The following is a 14,576-nucleotide window of genomic DNA, read 5'->3' as shown; positions in this document are numbered from 1 at the left end:
GGATGACGAAAGCCTACAAAAAGTCAAGCTGTTGTCAGAGGAACCATGGTGTTTTACTGCATATTAAGACAACTTTTACTTCTCAGGAAATACCCCATGAATGTGTCTATTACGATACAACACACCTGAAGTGACGTGCACGCAAGACAAAAATAAATATACATTAAACTCAAACCCAGTCAAACAGCTTGTAATGTCTTTCAATCAGTTGTTGAACTTGTTTCCAGAGAACACCTCTGAAAAATACTTTTAAGCACCGTCTTGAAATACTGTATACAGCGGGTTAGCTACTGAGACCTTTTCAGTATTTTCAAGAGACAAAAACAAGTCTCATTAACTTCATGAGACCCCCATGTGAACTAGCTGCACACTGATTGCTAAGATTTTTTGCACATTCAGCTTAACAAGTTAGATGTTAAAGACTGTGTAAAGTGAATTCAGACATTTTCTTCTAAACACAGGTCATAAATGTATTTCTAAAAAAGGTGTAAAAAGCATTTCAACCATTTAGATTTGAATTGTGGAGCTCGGCTTCACAAAATGTGTTTCAAGATTTCTGTGTCTGGATTTAATGGGCGGTTCTTAAAATCACCGCTGCGTTACGCAAACCGGCAGTGTTAACCAATAGCACGGTTACACACCGGAGCATAAACCCGCCCCTGCTGCTGTAGGTATAAATGCATTCAGCGCACACTACTACTACAGTCTACAGGTAGCCAGTTAGCTGAGTTAGCCGCCGAGTTATCCACCGAGCTAGCCGCCGAGTTAGCAGCAGAAAGCTCTCAGACCTAGCGTCCATGTTTCTGGTAGAGGTGGTGACTTTGATTGACAGGTGACACTTGGTAGGGGGCGGGGTTTCAGCGTACTTAGCGGTCACTCCCACAGCGTTTGGGAGCAGAGAAAAAGGTTGATTTTTACACTTTGAAGACTAATTTCATATATTTGGCGATTTTTTTAATCATTCAAATTTGGCAGGGTGGTTAACAACACACTTTTCTGTTGTATGTCAAACTCAGAACACATATTTATTTTTACTTTACACGGACTTTAAGTGTTTATGCTGTATAGCTTGTCAGTGTGACCTTGACCAAAACAATGTTTTTAATGGGATGTCTCTGGATAAGAACTGTGCACTATACACCGACAGAAAAAATCTTTTAAAAAAAAGACACATGAACAGTCATTAGAACACTCCGCCACTCTCTGTCAATCCACCAACAAATAAACCTCAGATAATAATATTGGACATTAACCATCTTTTCCATCCAACTTAAAATGGTTTACTATTTTATTTAAAAAAGGAGAAATTTCCCAAACAGGAGTCCTACGCAGGGGCCAGAAGTCTTTTTCTCAAGAGTGCAGTGCTGGCACTGGTAGCCTGTGTGTTTGTTTGTGTGTATATTTCAAGTCTTTTCTTAATGTCGGGGGCCGCTCGGTCGTGGAAGAGGGCCACCTGAGCAGAGAGACAGAGGGGAGGGGAGAGGAAAGAATATGACAAAAAATGTTATACAATAAGTCTAAATTAAATTTGATTGTTTGTATCCAAGTGTTCTGTTTTAAATCAAGGTTTCTATACAGAAAAAACTAATTACAACCTCTGAGAGCACACTTAAAGCCATATACATTAAATAAAAAGGACAAAAAATTGACAAGACAAATGTGAAGAAAACATGATTATATTATCCATACCTGGTGCAGATAAAAGTGGAGGGCGAGAACTCTTCAGAGAGGGAGGTGTTCCTCTAGCTCCATGGGGGCCCCTGGGGCCTGGATGGTATGGAGGGTGGAGCAGGGGCCCACGAGGCAAACCAGGGGCACTGTAAAGGCTATGTGAAGAAAGAGGGCCTCGTGATGATTGCGGCCCTAGTGACGGACAAGGAGGCCGATGCAAGGACAGCAGTGGGGGAGGTTTGGTTTTTGGATAGGAGCCTAAAAAAGAGAAGTGACACAAAACAGATCTGAGTGAAAAAACGTCACTTTTCCACTTACAGGACATCATGTTAGGATGGAAACACATCCAGATACCATAACACAGGTAACACAGATAACACAGCTCAACACAACACCACCACTGACTATAAATGACTGAGTTAAATCAATCATTTACTGCAAGGATATCTGCAAAATCAGTGAGATTAATATAAATGGTAACTGTGTCTATAAAACGTGTTTGTTGTTGTTTGTCTGTAGTCAAGAAGTCTGCAGTCTAACCTGGTGAAGGCAAAAGAGGAACTGGCGGAGGTGGTGAGTGGTTCCCCATGGGCCCCACTCCCCCAGTTGCAGACTGAGGTTGAGGGGGCCCAGGTGGAGTAGGGAGCAGAGGAGGTGGTTTCCCCAGTCCTGGAGGTAACATGTTCCCCCTCTCCCCTTCAGTGCTGGAGGCTGGGGAGAGAGAACCACAGTAGACAAGAAAGGCATGACCCAAAGAGAAGGAAAGAACAGGGAAGATAAGGAGTTAAAGGAGGAATCCGTAATACTGACACAGCACCAGTCCTAGTTAGTGTAGGCGCTACAGCGTGATCAGTGTCCTACCTTGTGCATGCGCCTGCCGGGAACGGACGTATTCTGTGATGGTTTCCAGCTCCTCGGGGTAAAGATGCACCCCCTCTGTCAATAGCACAAGGAGCTGACGGGTTTCGGAGGGAACACTGTAACGCCCGATCTTTTCTCGATCCAGAAAATCATCCAGCAGCTGTGACGCCTGCGCTGCAATGTCCGAGGGGTCCCTTGCCGGGCGATCTTTGACGAATCCGCGACTGTATTCGGCTGCAACAAAGTCCATGGCCTGGTCTTTGGGCATGTTGCGATGGACTGGGGAGGGGGGGGGGAGGGTATGAAATGGGAGAGTTAGTGGTGTCGGGTCAAGGGACCGGAAGGGGAGAAAGTAATCTAAAATGAGCCAAAACCATTGAAGTGTGCAGTAAAAACCAATTGGGTTCTTACAATTTTTTGGGTCATGCTGATCTTTGGGTACTTTGGTAGGTAGTACTTTTGATGAAGTATTTTGAATGTGAGTTGTGGTTTGTTTGAAAGAAGGTGGGCAGTGAGGGGCATGCAATTCGTATAGGAGGTGTGCATCTATCAGTAACTTTAAATTGTGTTGCATTATGTTCTTGGACATATTTTATGAGCAATGATTTAACTTTAGGTGATTTGATCTGAATTTATATCTGGTGCAATGAATCATTTCCTTTTGATTATCAGCTTTAAAGACATACATCAATTGATTTTATTTTGGTTGTGTAGACCAAACAGTGTATTTTTAGGGCATATTTGAGTTTTCATGTTTCTGTTAGGAGCTAAATAGTTTCAACATGACACAGTTTTGATGTTCTTATTTCATATGGTGTGGATTTGACATTTGTATTATGCAGATTTTTCTATGCATGGTGTGCCTTTTTTGTCAATTTCTTTGATCAGTTGTATGAAGATCATGGCGTAGATGTCGTCAATCTCATTCATTCACAAAGTGAATTGGAGCAGTATTTCAAACCGAGTCAACATAAAAGAAAAACTAGGCTTTATTTCAACTTGGGTTCTTCAGGCCATCATTTCTATCAGCTATGAAAACATCTCGTCTTTACTCAACTGAAATGCAATATGAAATATAACTGGCATTTGGTAAAAACTCGATGAAAATCACTGTCTTACCAACCGTTGACCACTTGTAGGCCTTACTACAACAAATACAGAAGCTTGAACCAAGAAGCCTCATTTTCTTTACCAATTATGTTTGACCTGGTGGATTATTTATAATTTATCAATCCATTTGTGTTTCTTGCCACATTGTAGCTGTAGTTCTGAGATATCACCAATTACTTTGGTTCATACAGTGTTAACATCACTGGTAAAAACCATTTTGAAAAAACCAAGTTGTAACAAAATTTAGTTTTCATTTAACACGCCAAATGTGCTACTTGTAGATTTTATTCAGTTGTTTTATTCAGTGTATACCAGTGGCAGCCAATGGAGGATTTGCTGACCGCCATTGAATATTGTGTAAATTTGACGCACTATTAGAATTACAGCATTTAAAGTGTACATGTTGGTGTATTTAATGGGAGTATGTCTTGTTTTTATTTTGTTTTGGATGTCGGTAGATTTTAAAATGTACATGGTCATTACACCGTCAGTAGTAGTGAGCCTAGAAAAGGGATTGTAAACTGAGGTGGTTTGGCTAAGTTTGAAGGAATGAGGGGTAGGGACTTACTTTTGAGGGATTCTGAGAATATGATAACAGTGCAGGAGGACAGAGCTACGTTTGTGTGCTCCACCAGAATACATAACGGGGAGCCGTCTGCTCGCACATCCTGCAGGGCCCGGGTCAGGCCCGACTCCGCCTGAAGGTAGAGCATTTCCACTGATAGGCCACGCTCCTGCAAGCACTGGCCTAGCGATTTGGGGTAATCCCTTTGAGAGGAAGAGAAACACTTTGTTAACTTGACATGTCTATATTAAGTGACTCAGCTGGCAGAAAGATGAACCTAAATCAAATCTCTGAGAATGTGAAAGAGTGTATGCACCTTAATCGTCAAGGAGTTGTGAGTGTTGCATGTGTTTAGGTCAAAAATCTGGTAAAACAAAGTATTAATTTAGTGAATTTGTGTAATTTTGTGTCAAAGAATTGTGATCCTATCAAAGGAAAACACCAAAAAAACTTCACACTGTTATAAGCAGATGTTGACAGTTTGCTCTTTTGTAAGTGTCAGGCGGCGATTTGGAGGTTCAAATGAATGGCAGCATGCTGTGCCTCTAGTGTTTGAGTCTGTATGTGTAAACAGGTGCTACAGCACCAATGGTAAATGTTGGGTTTTTTAATGTTTCTATATCAGTCACACGATTCATGGAGCTTTTTCCTAGACTGACACCTTTTTGCAACATTCAACTATCTGTTATAAGAGTCAAAGATACTGATCCTGGGAAGAAAAACAAAAAACCTAGAAGTAGACAAAACTGTGTGAGGGCTAGTGTGGGTAACTACACAGCTCCTGTTTTCCACTAGCACAGTTAGCAGCTTGACTGTCCACAATGGGCAATGTAGGCAAGCACAGGTGGAAGTGATAGCCATATTGTACTGAAAATGCACCACCCATAAAATGACAAAAGGAAAATTGTATTATGTTGGAAAAGTGGTTTACCAAGTTTCCTTAGACCTTTTTTTCACAATGAAACTGGGTCACCGTTTAAATCTATTACATACTGAAACTAGGTTTTCAGAGGGAGTATTCCACAACATCTGCAATGTAACATTAGATATTGATATTGCAACTAAAGTTACATATACACCAATATTTCATGGCACAAAATAGTATTAGCCATTAGCTACTCATCAACATTTTACTAATGTGTATTATGACTTTACAAATATAATAAATAGCTATTAAGCATGCTATAGCACTGATAAATTCCATCAATTTTGTTTAGATAATTAATGTTGGGTTGCATTTACGAGCACTGGCCCGTTTGTGCACTTGGTAATAAGCAAATATTAGCGCTGTTATCGCTTCAATGTTAGCAGCCAGCTAACTAGTTGGCTAACCAAAAAGTAACAGTTTGACATTAACATAAATGCAGACACAGCTGCCATATTTGTCAAACATGATGGATGCCATTTTTGTGCGAGTATGTTGTGCATGATTGACTTTTTGAGGTTGCATTGTGTAGTGAGAGTAATTTTTTTATGCATTGTACTATTACTTTTAATTTATGATGACGCAGTATTGTGGAGTAGTCTTTGTATAGTCACTTGTCACCAAATTAGGTGAGGGTGGATCAATATAATGGTGTTGATCCCTGAGCTGAGTATCCACTGCTCAACCATTAGCAAAATGTTGAAAAAGACAACAGTGAGTTACACAGCAACAATGCTGAGCCACTGGTTTGATATGTGGACGACACATGGGCACTAGCGAGTGCAAACCTCCACAGAACACAGGAAGTCAGTCGACAGTAACATCAAGTTCACATGAGAGGAAGTCAGGAACAACAGCTTGACCTTTTTAGACTGTGCGATACAAATTGTCAGGGCCCTTCGTGTTGGGATAATATAGGAAACCCCTACACACTGGAGCGTTAGGTAAGAGTTACCAGAACCCTGCACCACTAAGCTGATAATGTACCATGCCCAAAAGAAGGAGCACAAACATTTTATTTTTTGTATTATTAGTGTGTGTTTGTGTGTGTGTGTGTGTTGGGGGGGGGGGGGTAATTGTATGTTTTAATGTTTCCATGTTTTTACTATTATAGGGTTTTATTTTTATTTCTCAAATTGCATGTTTTTATGTTTTTTGTTTCCAATTCCATCCATCCTCTTCCCCTTATCCGGGGTCGGGTCGCGGGGGCAGCAGCCTAAGCAGGGAAGCCCAGACTTCCCTCTCCCCAGCCACTTCGTCCAGCTCTTCCCGGGGGATCCTGAGGCGTTCCCAGGCCAGCCAAGAGACACAGTCTCTCCAGCGTGTCGTGGGTCTTCCCCGGGGTCTCCTACCGGTTTATTTTTACTGTTAAATGTTTGTTTTATGTAAAGCATATTGAGTTGCCATTGTGTATGAAATGTGCTATATAAATAAAGCTGCCTTGCCTTGCCTTGAAGGATGCACAAGTTTGTGGATAGCCTAACTGGTTCTTTGTGAAAACTGGCACAAGATCCAGGAAGAACAACAACACTGCGGGTAGTGAAGAAAAGAGGAATAAACTAACAACATTGTCATTCTTTACATGGTTGGAGTATCTGAGAAACTCCTGAGGATTTTCAACTCGCCAGAATCCCTATGTTTTTCACACCCATCAACACACTAAGAGGAAGTGGTCTACATGAAAGGCCGAACACCCAAACACAAGGAAAGCAACTTGGGCGAAGTTGTCTTTGTTTCTTTGTCAGCGTATGCAGTCCAATGCAGCAAGCACAGACTTGTATCAGGAAAACTAAGCAACCATTACAAAAACCACATGGATAAACACAGGAGGGTCAACTCCTTAGTTCGAGACTCAGCAGTTTACCTGCATCTGAAAGTTTGAAGATCAAGATTCGAGGACAACATACCTATTTTGGATAGGGAAGACAGGTGGTTGGAATGAGGAGAGAAGGAGGCTTATCTACATTAATGTAGAGAAACCATCATAGATATGAGATCTACGAGACCCCCCCCCCTACAATGCTGACAATGCCAATGACTGTCGTTTACACTCGGCCTCGAGTGAAACTCTGACGATGGTCATTCCAGCTGCCAGGAGCACTAATAAACCAAGTGGTGTCAAGGATCCCACAAAAAGGTTAAATAGCTTGGACTCCCCAACATACAGTTAGGAATGAAGAAGCCTCTTGGATAAAATGCGAGACATCTCCAAGTATCTACAACCGTGTACTCCAGTTACCCTTGACCCAACCCTCCTGGGACCAACCATGACCTGAACAACTAAGAATTCATGAATAATGTGTGTGTAGCATGTCACGAGGATGTAACTTTAGCCTTTTTGAAAGTATGAAATTGGGTTGTTTTGAGAGGACGCGTTATCCAAGTTGCATTTGATATGTACAGAAAATGGGACTTATTTAATGGCATTTAGATCAATTAAGTGTATCGAAGAACTCGAAAGCTTTGGTAGAAGGGTGTGTATGTGTTTGACAGAGTCGCAAACAAATCAGTTTCTAATTTTAAAACGGCATTGCGTACTCATAAAATGCATAAACTGCCAAAATAGACTGTTCATGAATAAACGTTTTATGATAGAGTTTGTAAAGTCTTAATGTTCCTACTTTCTTCATGTTTGATCTTGAATGGTGCATACAAATGTGTCTTTTCAGACAATTCTAGTGCAGTGATAAAAACGTATATTAAATGAAATGAGAAAAATTTGAATCTGCGGTTTGAGGAAATGCTTTTTATAAGTATCTTTCTATTGTAAAATAATGGGAGGATTATGTGTGGATTATTAAAAAAAAACTTCATATAGTCTCAAACAGCTTTTAACACATTTAAGGACAATGACATGACTACGATATTGCTGCCAGGGGAGCCGTCAGTCATCATAATGTGACACAATCATTCAACGCATTCACAAAACCTAACCTGGGCTTTGTCTTTTTTTCTTTGTCCTGATGACATTGACGACAATGTATATGACCTAACCTTACAGCTCTGCATACCTATTAGGCACCGGGAATGCTGCTGTCAAACACGCAACAAACAAGATCGACTGGTTATCTTCAATGGTCTTTTCATTGGATTTGTTGATACAAAATCATCCCAAAATGTGCATGTGGCAGTACCTTCCACTGATTCACTGTGGCCCGAGTATGAAAGTAAAGATTTAGAGTTAGACTGAACATTACACATACCTAAAAGTACGATTCAAAGTTAGTCTCCACTTTGCAAAAACCGTACTTGAGCTTCTTTACTAATATTTAAACATTTAAACCTTTCATGTCACAGTCCATTTTACCTTTGGCGAGACAAGTTACCAATGTAAAAAAAAAAAAGAAGTAGCGTTAGCCAGTATTTAGCTGGTGTTTGACTTGCATATAGTTGGGAAGTTCAATGTTCTTTGACCCCAGCTTCCCATTCCTTATTATCCAACTCTCTCAACACTGCACAACACATATTTGAAAGGGGGGGGGGGGGTTAATATGATCCTGAACATGACTTAGTCCTTTCAGTTGGCAGTGTTATCAGTTTTGCAGGGCTCTGGTAGATGGCTTTGTGGTTCATTCTCAGCTAAAGGAAAATATTAGAATGGGACATTTGACTTTTTCCTGTGTGTTTTCCATAGGATAGGAAAATTGGCCAACTGTTCTCCAGGATGTGTGGGAACCCTCGTGATGAATTCAAGTTTTGGGAGTTGTTCATTGAGTAGACAGTTAAAAGTAATATATAGACTGTATGCCAGAAAGTATATAACCATAAGTGGTGCATTTACGCGTGATGGGAGGATTTTTTTTTTGTAGTGTATTGCACATTGGTTTACATAGCATTAAGGAAGGGCTTCATCGTGTCAGGGTTCGTGTCAACACTACTGATAACATGTTGATGGTATATAATTCTCATCTGAAACTGGGCCCATATTTGTGACATGAGATATCTCTATTCAGGATGGATCAGGGCAGTGGAACGGCATTCCAGCCTCACAGAATGAGGGTGTGTTGTTTAAATAAATTCCTGGCCGTAAATTAATGAAGCAAATGCGCTCGGTCGAACCCTCTATTCAGTCAAATCTTATCCTTGTACGTAGAAGTCACCCAAGTTTTCATCATGACTGCTTGTGGTTTAGATTTCTGTCACAAGTACTCACAGGCACTGGTTGGTGACAGATAGGACCACGCAGTCAGCCGGCTTCCTCTCCTCCTGCACCTGTCTGTAGAACTTCTGATACATGGCTTTACGTCTGTCTGCTGGAGTGCTCTCTTGTTTGGCTGGAGGTTTGAAGGTGGTGAAAGAGATGGGAGAGAATCAGTACTGATCTCATTGTTGTAATCATAACACATACAGAGCAGTTGTACAAACCACACGGGAAAATATAAAAGGGATATACTAAATAGTAAGACACCCTCTCATCGCTGTCAAATGGACATCGCTGGCCGTATATGCTTGTATGAGAGTCACAGTAAACTCTGACACATCACGGTATAAGGGTTGTTTTGGAATTTATTAAAAATGTGTACAAAACAAGACATTTTGGCATTTGTTCACCAGCAGATTATTTCTTGTTTTCAAAGAGAGTAATGGAACAAGAAGTCCTCGGCAAGGTAACCAATTTTACTGTGGCCTTGCTGTTATGTGGAGAACTAGTCATGCCATGTGCAGCACTGGATCAGATCACAGCGGCATTATTTTGGCCTCTTTATTGAGTTTGTTTGGTTGCTCTGTAAACTGATACACCAGCTGCTATTGTATTTCTGGCAAAGTCGCTGCTCAAGAAATGTAGGCCTATACTGTAGTATTAAACTACACCTGCGGTCACCATGGTAACCAAAGGCATCACCAAATAAAGAGGATCAAAATCTTAAGGATTACGACTAACTTAATTTCACTATAAACTGTATATTTGAGTTATTTGAAGCTTGGAGCAATATGTTATATTATTAACAGCTATTATACAAAACTTTTATTTGAATTTATATGCAGTTAGAGACTGACAAAGCATTTTTTGCATGGAAATAACATTAGTCGTGTTGTGCAAGGTTTCTGTGCACCACATTAAAAAAATAAACACACATAGTTTGACTGTTACAAACTGCATTTTAAGGATGAATGTAAACAAAGTCTCACCATTTGGTTGATGCTTGTACCCCTCGTACTTCACGCTTCCACTGTAGTTTTGCATTTGCTCTAGTTCTTCGTAACTGAAAGGAAAGTGGTGAAACAGGTGTGCCTTTTACTGTTATGTTTGGGTGAAGGAAGCATTTCTGTGCCTCCTGTCATGTGATGACTTAATATGATCAAAGATGTTAGAAACAGAAAAGCAGGAGGAAGCTGCTTTCAAACCCCCCAAAACAGAAGTGTGCTTCAAAGAAGTCCAGAGTCCAGAAATTAATATCTTCTTGGTGTTTCATTCTCTTGCCTGATAATTTGGTCAAAACACAATTGATTGCTTGATGTTGCAGATATTTCAATGCCTTGTTTTTCTTGAAGTGCCAAACTATTCAGAGATGAACTGCTGAAATACTTTCCTTTGTCACGGTTGGGTGAAAAATCACAGAGGTGTCAGTTGTACAACCCAAATAATCACCAGCCAAAATAAATGAAAACACTAGTGTCAGTGCACTGTGGCTGCAAAACTGGATTGGCATTTAACAATAAGACACTTTGTCCAATTCATTATGGGGCAGAGCAAGAGTGGCAAGTTATTAATTTACCCAAATCAGATCAGCTCCCCTCACAGAAAGCTTGGAAAAAAGGTGTCCCTTCCACCCTTCACTCGGCTCCTTATCTACTTATTTAATTTTGCTCAGTTCCTGGATGCCTAAAGGCATGATTTTGGTATTTGATCAGACAGACACTCAATTATTGAGCCAATAAAGCAGATATTGCTTTTTAACTTACTTCATACTACACCAAACACATAAAAAGTCTGTCTGAAGGCATTTATTAGTTTCTGACTCTGGGTAAGTGGGAAAAACTGTAAAATTCCCCAAAACTACTGTATCTCTTTAACCAAATCACACATTTAAAACACTCTACATGCTCTCCTAATGTAATATTTTCGTTCACTTCCACTTCCTTGAGAAAGGCCCACTTCCCTCTCTGAAAACCTCACTGTAAGTTTCACTATGATAGAAAAATGTGTTAAACATGAAATGTATTAACAGTGATGTCATTGTTGTTGTCTTTGCTATTATCATTGTTATTCAAACCTCATTTTCTAAATGGACCAGGTAGCCTTTGAATGCTTTTCTTTCCTCGGAGACAGTCACACTTTCACAGAAGGTTGTGCTACATGATGCACGATCCTAAATTTAACTTACAATGAAACTGAATAAAACTGAACATTAACATGTAAACTGGAGCTGTTCGATCGGTATGAATTGAATCAAAACAAACGGCCAAAAAGGCGTCCACTCAAACCGGAAGCTTGAAGCTAAAACATAAAGCTTTCCAAATAATGCAAATAACAGGCAAACACATTGAGTCAGAGGAGTGAAGCGTTAATGCTGCTACCTGTCCAGAGCATCCTTAAGCTCCTCGGTCCTCTCGTCTCTGTTGGTGTACGGTGCTGCCCTCCGGAACAACCGCAGCTGCTGCGCACTACACAAAACAATACAAGTTTTGAAGTGACTTGTCAAATACAACTAAATTCTACGAAGGGAAATTGGTACAAGAAAAGACTGTTACAGTTAGGTAACGCCCCCACCCCCGTTTAGCTTAATGCTGTGGCTGCTATAACGGTAGCCTGTTAGCTGCTAATGCTAAACTTGCTACCACTCGGCTCACCTTCCATTTGGGTTCGGCTGTGGCCGCCGTGCAGCTGCAGAGGATTTCGCCCAAGACGACATATTACTGACGCCGACCCTCACCCGAAACAAATCTGTTCGTTTTTTTTTTCTTCTTTCCTTTATTTTGATGGTGGTTTAATCTATGCGTTTAATGACAGCTAGAAAGTAAACGTCCTCCTGGCGTCTCTCCACCGGTGTTATACTAACTACAACCCTCCCTGTATGTGGAGGAAGAGTAGGAGGAGGAAGTCTTCTTCTGAAGGTTGATTAGCCAGTGTATAAGTGCATTACCGCCACCTACTGGCACAATGTTGGCATTGAAATGGATGGATGGATGCAGGGCAGACTTTAGCCATTTTGGTGCCCTAGGCGATTTGTTTGGTCGCTGTCGTCCCGTCGACCCCCCTACCCCCCCCCCCCCCCCCCCCCCCCCTTCCCCGCATGAGAAAATACAAATGGTGGAGTACTCTGTATTCTGTTGGTTAGATTTCGGCATTACTGATGCATACACACTTCTACTTCTACATACAAGATATACATATACATTTTCTTAATAACACCATCAAGGAACAGTTAAACGTACAATTCAATTAGTGTTTTCAATCAGTTTAACAGCAGATGAGGATTTTCTTAATAACACTTTTGTTTACTTTAATACAAACTATCATAAGCTGTACAATACAAGAAACACATCTCCATCTCTTTAAAAAAAATTCTTAAATTAAATCAAATTAAAAAGCATCGAGGAACAGTTAAACGTACAATTCAATTTGTTTTTCAGTTTAACAGCAGATGAGGAAAATAACATCAACAGACTCCAAATCGGTACAAATATCTACACAGCTGGCGCACGGCAACAGACGCCTGATAGGACAACCCATCAGAATTGGGCACGTTTGGACTTCCTTGCGGCAAAGGAATCTATGGTAACATCAAATGATACCTGGCTAGAAACCTCACGATTTATGCTTATTAATGCAAGTCCATTGAGACGCACTTGAGACATGGTGGATCTCAGGTAGGTTTTGATCAGCTTCAATTTGGAGAAGCTCCTATCTGCAGCAGCAACTGTCACTGGAATAGTAACAGCAATTCTCATGGATGGATGGATGGATAGCAGCCGCTTGACATTAATCAAAATTTAAAAAAACAATGATGTAAGTAAAAGAAACAAATACAAAAGGGCTAAAAGGCAAAGGGCAAAATTATATACAATAACTAAATACGTAGCAGTTATAGTAGTAGTACTAGAGATATAGCCATAACTGTAATATTGCTGAGCATACACTGTTTAATGATGTTAATTTGCTATAAAGTACACTGTAGAATAGTGCAGATCAAGTGGATATTGATCAGGCAGTAAAGTGCATGATTGCCCTAGAGTACTAGTGTACTCTGAATGTAGTAAATATTGGTATTGGTACTCAATACCTTTAAGGTATCAACCGCAATAAATTGATACCAAGTAGTATCGAAACATCTCACGTCAAATGATACCTGCAATTGATACTTTTTGCACTCAGAGCAGGAAAATATGACTATTTGTATGGACTGGCTCACAGCCAATCAACGTAAGCGTTCTTCAATTTAATGCAACATGTGATTGGCCCACTGCCACAGCAGCTACAACCTGTCTGTGGTGGTGAAGTCGCAATTTAATGCATCTATTCACATGGGTATCAAATGAAGTACTCAATTTATCAGTATCACTTTAAAGGTACTTGGATTATTACTGGTATCAACATTTTTTAAACCATATCCAGCCCTAATATTAATACTTGAATTTACACAATATATACAGACAGAACCTTATAGATGAACAAAAAAATGAATCTGAAATATAACTGACATGATGGATAATGTAATAAAATAAAAGTCCAGGGGAGCAGTCTGTCTTCAGTCCCCAGTACAGAGCCAGCCTTCCTGTACAGTTTGTTGGTGTCCTAGCTCTGATCTTGCTGCCCCAGCAAATAACAGCAAAGAATATTGCACTTGCCGCAATAGACTGGTAGAAGATGCAACATCTTAAAATAAAATAAATAAATAAAATTGAGACAGAAAGTATGATACCTTGTTTTGAGCATGGCTAAATTAAGCTGCTTTCAGGCGTCAGGGCATTTCTTAGCAGGTGTTTTCTTACTGTGTGGCATTATGAAGATTAATTGGATATTATTGGGTCAAGGGTTCAAAAATGGGTCTTGCTTTACTAACTTACAGATAAGGATATTCTGGATCATCAATTTTGACTCAAACAAAATTCCATTTACCACACCTGTACTGGGCTGATGGCAGACATTTCAGAAACTATATGGCAAATCCATTGCAGAAATCTCATCTGTATGGCTGGATGCCACAGAGGATAAGAAAGGTGAGAACATATGTGTTTTTATTTACAGATCCTTTAATTTTACATTAATGTCCTGGAAATTTTCAAAGTAAGTTGTAGGTAGTTAAGTTGGTTTAGTTGGTAAGTGTCCACTCATTATATTTGGGTTCATATATAGTTGTTAATTTGAAAAAAACAAAACAAAAGAAATCTTAATAAATCAATTCTTCCCACTTCCACTTCCATAATCACAGGCTCCATCTTCTGTATATTTCTGTTAGACCCTCCTTTCACATTCTAAACCTCAAGTTTAAAAACCCTGAT

The 14,576-nt window shown here is 40.0% G+C and overlaps 1 protein-coding gene across 1 annotated transcript; it reads right to left on the bottom strand.

Moving 5' to 3' along the window:
• Nucleotides 1-395: 395 nt before the first annotated feature.
• Nucleotides 396-12,106, bottom strand: si:ch211-216l23.2 (uncharacterized protein LOC565061 homolog). Its single transcript, XM_062420845.1, has 9 exons — nt 11,925-12,106; nt 11,652-11,738; nt 10,263-10,336; nt 9,286-9,406; nt 4,211-4,410; nt 2,533-2,811; nt 2,212-2,382; nt 1,690-1,929; nt 396-1,453 (listed from the first exon to the last, which is right to left on the bottom strand). Exons 1-9 carry the CDS (start codon nt 11,984-11,986, stop codon nt 1,416-1,418), a joined length of 1,272 nt encoding a protein of 423 aa, XP_062276829.1. The 5' UTR covers nt 11,987-12,106; the 3' UTR covers nt 396-1,415.
• Nucleotides 12,107-14,576: the final 2,470 nt, after the last annotated feature.

The sequence above is a fragment of the Scomber scombrus genome, chromosome 6 (genome assembly GCF_963691925.1).
Source record: "Scomber scombrus chromosome 6, fScoSco1.1, whole genome shotgun sequence".
NCBI lineage: Eukaryota > Metazoa > Chordata > Actinopteri > Scombriformes > Scombridae > Scomber > Scomber scombrus.
The sequence above is the reverse complement of the archived record's forward strand: the minus strand, read 5'-3'. Positions and strand labels throughout refer to the sequence as shown.